Source organism: Protobothrops mucrosquamatus, unplaced genomic scaffold (genome assembly GCF_001527695.2).
Source record: "Protobothrops mucrosquamatus isolate PMUCROS unplaced genomic scaffold, P.Mucros_1.0 scaffold482, whole genome shotgun sequence".
Classification (NCBI taxonomy): Eukaryota; Metazoa; Chordata; class Lepidosauria; order Squamata; family Viperidae; genus Protobothrops; species Protobothrops mucrosquamatus.
The window spans coordinates 70883-83206 of NW_015386802.1; the positions used below are offsets into that span (position 1 = coordinate 70883).

The 12324-nt window shown below is 37.5% G+C and overlaps 1 protein-coding gene across 1 annotated transcript in view; it reads right to left on the bottom strand.

Moving 5' to 3' along the window:
• Nucleotides 1-12324, bottom strand: part of PTPRN2 (protein tyrosine phosphatase receptor type N2) — a 519027-nt gene that overhangs the window by 59065 nt on the left and 447638 nt on the right. Inside the window, exon 15 of the mRNA XM_029284276.1 lies at nucleotides 3985-4104. Coding sequence (XP_029140109.1) covers nucleotides 3985-4104 — 120 coding nt within the window. The remainder of the gene's footprint in view (nucleotides 1-3984; nucleotides 4105-12324) is intronic.

Consider the following 12324-nt stretch of genomic DNA (forward strand, 5'->3'; position numbering starts at 1 on the left):
TCTCTGATGGTATATTCTCATTTTTCCAGAACTGTGCATATGCTATTCTTGCTGCCATTGTTATATGTAAAATTAAGTACCGTATTTCTTTACTATATTTTCTGTTTAAAATACCCAGCAAAAAGATCTCTGGTTTCCAGTCTACAGGTTGGTCTATTATTTCTTCGATCCATCTTCTTATTTTAGTCCAGTATTTTTTCGCAACTGGGCATGTCTACCATAAATGATAATATGTTCCATGTACCTTTTTACATTTCCAGCATGTTGGCGAATTGTTATGGAACATCTTGGCAAGCTTTGCTGGTGGAAGATGCCATCTGTAAAACATCTTCAACTGGTTTTCCTTGAATGCCGCTGACATAGTCAATTTTATGTTTATTTCCCATATTTTTTCCCATTTCTCCAATTCTATATTATATCCGAAATTTTTTGCTCATCTAATCATTGTGTCTTTGACAACCTCGTCTTCCATTTTATATCTCAATAGATATTTGTATATATTGCTAATTAATTTTATTTCTGTTCCATGTATAATTTTATCCAATTCTTGCATTGCAGCTCTTTTTGTATTTCATATATTTTTTTGTCCTCTGTATATTTAGACTGAATTTGTGTAAATGTCCACCAATCAATCTCTCTGCCTATCTCTTGTTCCAATTCTTGTTTTGTTTTCAGATTTCCCTGTTCATTTACTAATTCCTTGTATCTAATTATCTTATTTATATCCAGTAAGTTTGGGTGTTTCAGAGCTTCTGTTGGGGATAACCACATTGGAATTCTTATATAATGTTTTTGTTTTATTTTTTCCCAAGTCTGTAGCAATGCATTCCTAACTATGTGTCTTTGAAAGTATCTGTGTATTTTATATTTTTCGTCCCATAGGAAATCTTTATAGATGTAAGAGAGCATAGTTTTACTTGTAACACCTTTATGCTTTAAAAAATTACTATCAGACTAACTAATGGAATGAACCAGTAGTCAAACTTAACATCACAGTTTACATATTCCTAATATAAAACTACATAAATCCTTGCAAAAATAAATATTACTGTATTGCAAAATACCACTCAGGCACTATGGTGGTTTATTCTTATACAAAAAGAGTAAGCAGAAGATAGTTTCTGTTAATCTTCTTAAATCCATATACTGTATTATAACACAGTATCTAACATTGGAGACAGTACAGGTAGTTCTTGGTTAACAATGATAATTGGGCCTGGAATTTCCATTACTAAGTGATGCTGCTGTAAATTGAGATATCATGTGCCTGCATTACTCAGTGATGGCAATCTCGGCAATTTCTGTTGCTGTTGTTAAGCACGTTTTGTGGGTTATTAAGCAAGGACCATCTTCCTGCTGGCTTCCAACAACCAAAATCAGTAGGGAAGCCAGTAGGAAAATGTAAGTCCCAGGGAGTTTGCAAGCAGGTCACTAAGTAGGCAAGTGGCTGCTATAAGATAAGATAAAATAACCTTTATTGTCATTTTTATACTGTGGGCACAATGGCACACATCAAAAATGAAATTTAGTTGTCCGCTCTCAAAGTGAAACATATACATGACACACACCTAAACATACTATGAACAACATATGTATAGACCCAAATCCCTACATATACGTAGCAAATAAATATTAAATATTGTCCATTTTGAATATATAACGGAAGGAGGAAGCTTGAGAGTTCACAAGGTTAATGCTGTATGGAATGAAACTATGGCTGAATCTGGATGTTCTGCTATGGATACCACAGAGCCTTCTACCAGAAGGTAACAAGGAAAACAGGTCGTGAAGAGGATGTGTAGTGTCCCAGATAATCTTACGGACTCTGCTCAAGCAGCGCTTCTGTGCTATGTCCTGGATGGGAGGGAGGGAACTGCCAATGATCCTTTGGGTAGGATAGGGTGCATTAGAGCCTAGTGAAGTGTAAGAGCAATGAAGCTTTGGATGGCTGTTGTGGGATGGGAGAGGGTGCTCAAGGATGCACTAATGTCAGGTTTGACATGAGCACAGCAAGGCTTGAAATGGCTGTGGTTGGGTGCAGGAGAGCATGCAAAGGTCCCCAAGGGGCTGGTGGAGAATGGTGTGAATGCAGCAAGGTTTGAGGTCACTGCTATTAGGTGCAGGAGGCTTACCAAAGTGACTTGTGATCTTCACGGCCCCATTGATTTTGCTTATGGGAAGCCAACAAAGTCACAAATGGCAATCACATGAGTGTGACACACTGCAACTAATTCACACGTCCAACGACCCTTACCTGAAGTACCTCCCCATCACAAGCCTCTCTCTGATGACTCACACTTGGCCCATCACAAAACCCTCAGTTGATACTCCCACACCTGAAGCCCTTATATAAGTAGAACACTGACACAGACATCCACAAAACTCTACTGAAGATGTTACCTAGCCTGGTAACGAAACGTTCAGAAACCAACTCTCAAGCTCAGAGAATGAACCTTCACTCTCATCCTACATCCGAGCTACAGATATTCACCATTATTGCAAATGCTGCAACTGTCATAAGTAATGTCCAGATCACAATTACATAACTGTGGAGTTGCTGGGATTACTACAACTTTAAGGACCAATTGTGAGTACCACTCCTTCAGCCCTGTCATAACTTTGAGTCGCATTGCATGAGTCATTGTTAAGGGGGATTATCAGTAAGGAAATCATCCACAAATAAATCACTAAATGAATTTGTTTTAAGGATAAATTCTTATTTATTTATTAATTCTGTTTACGTCAATCTTCCTCTTCTAGTAAAGAAATAAAGCTGAGATGAATGGAAGAATGGCCTAAATTTTAAACCATAGCTCCCTGAAAACCTTATAAAAGTAGAAATAGAAAAAAATGTGCTACCCTCAAGACAAATTACTGTTCCCTCCCTCCCCTGAAATTTCAGCAGTATAAGACCCAGCAATGGGTTTGCTTTTTCTTCATATGCAAAGATAATGCTAGCTCAGGCAGAGTAGAGTAAGAGGAAATATTGTTGTATTCAATAATTATGACATATATATACGTAAAATGACATATATATGTAAAATGACTAGAATTTGCTCATTATTTATTCAGCATTCTTTGCAACATAATCACAAAAAATAAAAAATAACATTCTGTGGTATATTAAATACAGTAGTAATAATATTCTATATAGAGAACAAAATCTGCAGGTGATCTAATCACCCATATACTGCAAACAGTGGTCAGATGAAATACTTTCAAAAATGTAAAAAAAAATTAGAAATCCTTTATAATTAAACTGAGACAATGGTCATGAAAAATAGGCGGAACAATCCAGCTTTTCTTGCTGCCTAGGGATGATGTATAGATCACCAAACTTGATGATTATAAAGTTGCTTATTCCTTTAGAATTTATACTCATCCCAATCTAGCACCAAAATTAGATCGTATTTTTAGCTCATGATTACAAATCTTGGCAGAAAAAATGTGCTCCAATTTGTTTTGCAAAGGAAGTTACTGTGACTACATCAAAGCAATCTCTTCTTGAGGCATTGAAGTTCTCTCTCTCTCTCTCTCTCTCTCTCTCTCTCTCTCTCTCTCTGTGTGTGTGTGTGTATGTGTAAATAGGTTTAACTTTTTTTAAAAAAAATAAATTTAATTATCAAAAAGAATAGAGATTTTGAAATGTTTGGAATCTATGTAGCTGTTAAATGTTTCTAAGAATACTATTATAAATATTAACTCTCTTCTTACTTGTATTTTAAAGTCTTAGGAAGAAAAAACAGACTTTAAAAATCTTTTGTACTTTACTTAAATTCAGAACAGAGCTGCTTTTTGGCTGAACGTGCTATCAAACAAAGATTTTCAATGAAGTTGAAATGATTCAAAAACCACACAACTGAATTTTATGGTAGTCCTTAGTTCAGGTTGCAGGTCCAATTCCATTAAGCAATATTTTCCTCTGTACAAAACCAAACCACATGCTTACTATCAGGTTTACAAGCAGATATTTTCTTTAAATACCTCATAGATATGGTAGAGATTTGACCCTTCATCTGGCCAATAGTGGTAGCACTGTTTGAGTCCATTTTCCGTGAGAGGGGTTAGCATGACAATAACCACACAGCCGTTTTCCCAGACCATCTGCAGACAAAGAAAGACACCATGGTTACACTATGAGTGCCTAATTACTGCATGACGTGTGTAATTACTGCACTCAGAAACACAATTGAAATTTATTCCATTCACAGGAAATGTGTTTCATTTTTATTAGACATTTTTCTGTGCAGCTGCTTCCAAATCATTGAATAAAATGGAATCATATCTTGTATGTTCACATGAAATATTAAAGAATGTCCAAAGAATTTCTATAAAAAATTATATTTATATGTAAAACATTATAATGTAAAGTTTATATATTTTCCTCAAAATACACAGCTATTACCAATATATGAAAACAGGAAAATTTCAACTATTTAATTATTCTGTTAAGATTAAAGTGGGAAAAAAAGACAGCTAAAGGTTTGCAGGATGTTATTTAAAAAAGCAGTAAAATAAGCCAAGACAGTGTTTTCAGATAGTTGTTGAACAAAAATCCTCCACTAAATTCTTAAGGAACTGCGAAATCATTCATCTCTACATTATTATGCCATACTTTGATGCTATATTTGTATGCAATTTTGATCGTCTTTTTATTAGCATATAAAATTATCTCATGAAAAGGAAACTGATCTTTGTGCAAAGGGTCACATTTATTCATAGAAATGTTTATAAGCAATTGCACTGAGATGTAAATAGAGTAAACAACAAAAATGGAGTGTTTAGATAAACAGCATAAAGAGGTTACACTCAATTCAAAATTTCCTTTTTTTGTTCCACACAGATTTATACTTGTCTTAATTTCATTTGATTTGCAGGACATTTTAAAACAAACATTTTGCTTAAAATATTTGACAGCATTAAACAAAAGCAAAGCATACAAATCTAGCAATGCTTGAAGTTAATATTTTTTATTTTTTGAAACGTATCTCGCCTATCTTCAACTCTGCAACAGATTTTCAAAATTCTGTTGAAATCTTTGACTGTGCTTACAGAACATGCTAACCCAGTCAGACATTAACCATAGCTCCATACCATTATTTAGCTTAATCTTAGTTCCATACCACTGAATCTGGCAGCACACAATCCCAAGGACATCTTTGGAGACATGTAGAATTTGTTCCAAGTTCCATCAGTCCTGCCTTCCAGAAACCCTTACATCAGGAAGGTATGGACCTATCTTCATTTTGTGATGACATTTTCCCATCCACAATATATGTGTGTATCAAAACAAGGATGGTGGTCATGGCAATGTGACCATAACCCAACACTGATGTTGTTCACAGATACAAGAGGTGGAATCCTTATAGGAATACTGTAATTACCATATTTCCTGTTTTGAACCCCTTCCTGATGTAGATATGGCTGCTTCTTCCTCTTTTGCCAGGGAAGCAGCAGTGAGTGTGGCTTAAGCAACACAACACATCAATATTTCAGAAGAGCTTCTTCTGGTTGCTATGGTTCTCCACTATGAGTTTCACAATGGTGTATTGGGTTTTCATAGCAGTTCTCAATTCTATCTCTTTTCTTTAGAGGTGTGAGGTATGGATTTAACTATTACCCACTTACTAGAATTTAGGATTCATACAACCCAGGTGACTGGGAACATAATTGCCTGAACACAAATTTAGATTAAATCCATTTTCCCCTCCTCTTGCTTAATACATTCACACAACATGTCTCCATAACAGACTCAATGAATCCAGCCACTGAGTATGGATCATTTTTGTAGGTCCTAGGGAAATGCCTGGGCAGAATCTTTCTCTGTTATTTGGGAGTGGTTTGAACCTGCTGGGCTTAAGTGGACAGAGACCTTATGACTGTGAGCTCAGTTACCTGCTGTTTACATCTAAAACTGCCAAGAAGGTATTGTGTGGGTGGGTTCTAGTAGTCAATCAATCAGAATAGAGCTGGAAGGAACCTTGGAAGTCTTCTAGTCCAGCCCCCTGCTCAAGCATTGGTTATGCTCTTGGATGATCTCTTGGCCTCTTAATTGCCTTTGATACCATTGACCATGGTATGTTCTGGCTATGGGGATTGGAGATGGATGGCTCTATATCATGCTGGTTCTCCTCCTTTCTCCTCAGTTCAGTTCCAATCAGTGGTAATTGGAGGAGAACAATCACATTCTCAGCCCCGATTTTGTGGGATCCTGCAGAGTTTGGGGCTCTTTCCTGTCCTATTCAACATTTACATGAGGCCACAAGTGAGAGGTCATTGGTATGCTGATGATATCTAACTATCCCTTGCTGCCCCTGCCCACAGAATAAGTGATGCTGTTGATATCACATCCTGGAGATCCTGGGGGGGGGGCTGCAAGGGGAGCAAAAGACTTCAGCTGAACCCTGATAAACTAAATGGCTCTGGATTTTGTGGCCCTTCAGTTCATGGATTATGCCATCTTTGGTATTGGATGGAGTTGCATTATCCCAAACAGACCCAATGTGTGATCTGGGATTCTCTAAACTGGAGAGTCTTTCTCAAAGAGCAGGTGGCAACCATGGCTAAGAAGGCTTTCATGCTGCATTGTTTTGTGTGCCAGTTTCACCTGTTCCTGTACTGGGAGGCTCTGCTCACAGTCACTCATGGCCCGGTCGCTTCCTGTACAGTAGTATATCTACTGTAATGTGGTCTATAACGAGCTGTCCTTGAAGAATATCAGAAAGCATCAGCATCAAAATGCAGTAGGACAGTTATGCATGCCCCTAGAATGGCTCATGTTATACTTCTGCTCTGCAGGCTGCACTGTTTACTAGTTTCCTTACAGGTTCAATTCAAAATGCCATTTTTTTTACCTTTACCTTTAAAGCCCTCCAGGCATGGGGCCCACTTTTTTGAGAGACCACCTCCACTCATTATATCTGCCCATCCCCTAGCTTAAGGTGTGTGCTTTGAGTCCTGTCTACAAAACAAGTTCATCTAGTGGGAAACAGAAGATGAATCTTTTCTGCCTGCACTGTGCAACATCTTTCTAATGTGAGATTGGCCCTATCCTTGATATCCTTCTGGAAATCTTTCAAAATATGACTGTGTCAACAGTGTTGGGGATCTCAAGGAAAACATAATCTAATCAAGATGGCTGCATTGTTTTTAGCACCTATTTTTCTACTATTTTGCTGTTAATAATACTGCTGATGTCTTTTAATTGTTTTAATATTTTGATTTTACTATTGTTTTTATTGTGTACCACATAGAGATGCTTTTTTGTGAGATGCATGGCTACATAAATATGATAAATGAGTATGTTACATGTTCAGCAGTAAATAATGTATTAGAATCAGATTTCTCCCTTCATAACCAATACTAATTGCACAAAAATGGAACACTAAAAATTTCAAAAACTATATCCAGGTCCATTAATTTATACACTTCAAAGAATTCTAAACTACCCACCTTACTTTTAAGCTATTAGTGCTAAACGCATGCACATACAAAAGATTGGACAGAGTGGTTGGTTTTTCCATCATGTGACAATTTAATATGCCTTTAGAAGATACAGCAGCTCAATGAAGCCATTACAAAAATGAGGAGAAACACTGTTTTTATGAGTGCAATAAAAGCACAATGATCTAGGTCATAAACTAATCATCGAGCAGTTGCTTGTGTTACCCAAGTGTATCATTATACAAACCTACTTATTCACAGAAAGGAAAAGGAATTCTTACAGTTTGGCAACCCTTCTTATTGGCTAAAAAATTAAATATTTCATTAGAGAAGCTGCCTCAAATTGCTTAAAATTCCCTTTGAGCATAAATCAAATGAAGTTAATTTAAACAAACAATTTTCAAATTACCCTGGAGTATATTTCTTATATGTCATTGTATTAAGCAGCTGACACTCAAAGTTAATGTTGTGAATTCCTTGACTTCCATTACAATTATATGTAACATTTTGCTGCCTATAATTCTTCCATGCTTAAAACAGAATGATCTCTTAGCCTATTTCTTTGAGTTATTATTTGAGTAATACAAGTTTCCCAGCTTATGTATTCCTTTGATTGTTGCAAATAACCCCATTCGATTCTTTGCTAGCCACTGATAATTTAGAGTAGACATGTCAAACTCACGACATCATGTGACGTCATGCAACGTATCGGGACAGTTTTGCCATTGCCGGCAATGGAGTGGGCGTGGCTTCCACGGGCCGGCAATTTAACACCCCTGATTTAGAGGGTTTATTTATTACATTTATAGTTTAACTGTTTTGAGAGGTAACATAAGCAGAAAAAATAATCTTTTGGATTACATTATCTGAAGCACTCTAACAATCTTCATTTTTTTAGGGCAACAATATGAAATGTTATGCTTAAAATCTTATCCATCATGCTCAGTAATATTTTTTCTTTTAGCTCTTAAAAAAATAAATCCAAACCAGAAACAAGTTATAACCTCCTTATTATACCTATGGGATTATTTATCTGAAAATGGCATTGTATCTTAGTCTCCCTCTATACGAGGGAAAAAACAACCATTTTAGAATGACGGAATGTAGGGATTGCTTCTTAGATTCTGATGTAAGATCTTTAATGGATCCTTCAATTTAATTTGGTCACAATGACATAAAGATGAAAAGAGTAAATTGGCCTCAGCAGATGTTAACAGGATTGGAGCCCAAATGACTCCTGGATATATGTGATGTTCTCCACTGAGTTCAAAATCTGAGTCACCCTAATTAGAACTATTGCCAACTATTACCCTAAAAGTGGGTAATATTACTTGATGTTTGTGATTTGTATGTTTTGTCACCACCAGGGCTTTTTTTCTCAGAGAAAAGGTGGTGGAACTCACCTCCCTCCCCTGGCCACGCCCCCACCCAAACCTGGCCACGCCCTCATCAAACCCTAGGACCGCCCCTTTTCCGAACCTTAGCCTATTTCCCGCGCTTGGTGGGAAACCCCGCCCTCCTCTGCTCCAGTCCGCCTGCTGATTGGCGCCCGAACGGCAGCATNGCTCGGGCAGGGTCGCCTAGGAAACGGGCCAGGGGCGCGCCGACCGAGCCTCCCTATGGCCGCGGTTGTGAGCCAGGCAGGGGCAGAGAGCTGCGAGTGCGAGCGCGCCCCCCCAGATGTTGCGCCCGGTGCGGCCGGCCCGGAAAAAGGTGCCGGAACGCGGTTCCGCCGCGTTCCGGCTGAAAAAAAGCCCTGGTCACCACCCATTTACTGATTTAAACTGTTAAAGTAATGTAGGCAAATATTGATGCTGCAAAATTTTTATTTAATTTCCCTAGAATATGATTTTTCAAATGTAAATTTGAACTTCATACTTAATAAACAATTGAGTTTTTCAACATGTTCAGATAATCAAAGAACAGAAAGAAATATAATTTTTCATAACATTACGGATGCTCAAATTCAAGCATCTGGAAAAGCTAAATGTTATGGTGTTGTATTTAATCATTCCTACTATCATAATTTACGCCTTATTTTATAGTTAGGGGGATTATATAGATTTATTCCTTATTACCAATTTGTAATTTATTTTTCCACAGATATAAATATGGGTTCAACTGCGACAGTGAAATATCACAACGGATAAATGTCCAAATGAAACCATGACAAGAAATATGGTATACCCAAATGCTGATAAGCATTTTAAAGCTATCTTAAAATTTACTTTAAGGCTACTTTAAAATTTTTGAAGAACATAAGACATACATCATGTTGTTTCCTTCATTTTCATTTAACTCACAGGTAATGTCAACAATATATCTTGCATTTCTAATTAGATGTAGTAAAAAGTGAATGAAACCTTTGTTAGCTTTATGTACAGCCATTTTGCTTCAGTGATAGTCCCATTGAAGTGATGGCTGTGCATGCACATAAATACAAGCACTAGTGACATCTTTGAAAGTATGTGTGTGAACTTTACAAAATATGGGACTGTTTTAATGGTGTACCTCAATCCTAATCCAAGTTATGAATCATCTATTTTAAATGCTTTGCAAAATCTGCTACTTGATTACATGTTTGGCCCAGCCTCAGGTTTCAGTCTTTTGTTAAAAAAGATTTTGGAGATGTGGGGCCTTTAGTTGCTTAGAATGTGTTAATGCACATTATTTAGCTTAAACTAAGCAACACTGTCAATTCTGATTATAATAATTTATATTTTTATTTATTTAGAAATTTTAAACACTCATTTAATGTTCTATTATAAACTCACATGTAAAGTAATTCTAAATGTTTCGTAAATAGATTTGTGTTTAGGACTTCAGCCATTTATGAATACTGTTTCAATAGCAACTGGCTTAACAGTGGGTATGCCAACAAGATATCAAATTCAAATAAAAGTATAGAGGATAAAAACAAAAATATGTAAGTCACATTTCACTGTTTTCCAAGAACAATTCTTTAGGCCAAGAGGGAATGTAAGGCACACAAATTAATTCTGGCTACAAATCAAAGCACCGGGGAAGAGGGATGCAGTAAGATAAAAAAAGCAGAATTTAATTATTTTCTTTTGCTACACTAACTGGAATACATACTTCAAGAAAACAAAATGAGGGAATAAAAAAAAGAAAAAAAGCTGAACAATTATAGAAGTGAAAGATTTGTGAAAGCTTTTAGCCCTCTGAAATTAGTTTTTAAAATGAACAAAGTAGCCTATTAGCACTGTCCCCAAAACAAAATGCTTCCCATTGCCTATTTCCATTCTCTAAATTCCTGACTTTACTGCATCTAAGGCTCCACATAAAAGAAGCCAAATGTATTCATTCACTCACCCTCTGTGTCTCTATAAGTTACTCAGAAATAATTAAACAGAAAGGCAAAACCTTAATTTTTCTTATTTTTCTCCCCAATGAAATAAAAAGCCAGCCACCTCATTATATATGTTCTGATATATAATTAGAAAATACACCATTGATTATTAATCTCTTTCATGGATATCCAACTCAATGACTCATTTTGCTTGGCGTGGGGAAACCTAGAAAGGAAGATGTGAAGCAGAGCTCTCTTCCTAGATGCCTTGACACCTGTACCCAAGGCTCTCTGAAGGAATGTATTAAGCATGTATATCCATTTCCTTGAGATATTTAATTACTAGGAACCACTTTCCTTGGGGCGGGGGTGGGGTGGGGGGAATTTTCTATGCAAAAATGTACTTAAATGTAACTTTAAATCAAAGAAGGTACAAAATGTTCTTTTCCATTTTTTTTCTGAATTTAAGCACCCACACCAGCCTTGTCTTCTATTGGTAGCCATCGCTCAGCTAGCACAGGTGATGTTCAGGGTTGATGAAGCTCAATTAAAAAAAAAAGCTTAGGCTTTTCTTCTCTTAATGTAAAATGTAATGTATTATAAACTCTCACCTAAAAATAAATTAAGAACATATAACTTAAAACTTTGTTCAACTCTACCAATTTGCTTACAAATCTCGTTCTCTTAGTTCTTAGGACTACATCCCTGAAAAGGTACATTGATATATCTTCTGAGATTATAAAAACTCCCATAATACAACCAATCCAAGATGGTACCCTACAGATGTGTTACAAATTGAATTTTCATAATCAGCAATTAGTGTGGGGTAGAATTTGGGAACAAGAAGAGTCAAATAGATCACAGCAGCTTCATGATGCAAGCTCTACCTTTTTTGTACATAGGTAGTCCTTGACTCACAATTGGGAGTCACAATAGAAACAACCAGCAGACTGTTAAAACCATATGGAATCACTGTAGCACACCAATCAAAGCCCTCCAAAACATCTTAATAGTGTTAAACTGTGTTTCTCCAGTAGCCCAAGAAGAAAAGGAAACCAGGAATCATCTATAATAGTGATGGTGAACCTTTTAGAGACCGAGTGCCCAAACTGCAACCCAAACCCCACTTATTTATCGTTGGGTGTTGGGTGGGCGTGGCTGCAGTGATCATGGCAGACTGGGTGGGCTTGGCTAGGGTGGGCGTAGCCACCTTGATGTTGCTTGTGGGGAGGGATGCCTGTGGGGGTCAGGCAGGGTTGAGGAAGATCCAGGGGGTCTCTGGCGGGTGGGACGGTGGGCAGGAGACTCATCCTGCGGGGTGAGCGAGATCAGGCAGGGAGCAGGGCAGGGGTGTCTGACACCATCGGCCCCCGCACACAGAAAGCGCATGGGGGCCAACTGTGTCCATCAGCAGCCACAGCCTGCCGGCCCCTTGACCGGTGCACTCTGAAGCTCCGCAGCCTGCTGTGAGCCTCAGAGTGCACTGGGCCAGCCCTCCAGCAGCAGACGGAGTAGGAGAGGGGGGATCCGGTATATCGGTTCCTTACCTCCATCTGGCTTGTTACACGGCC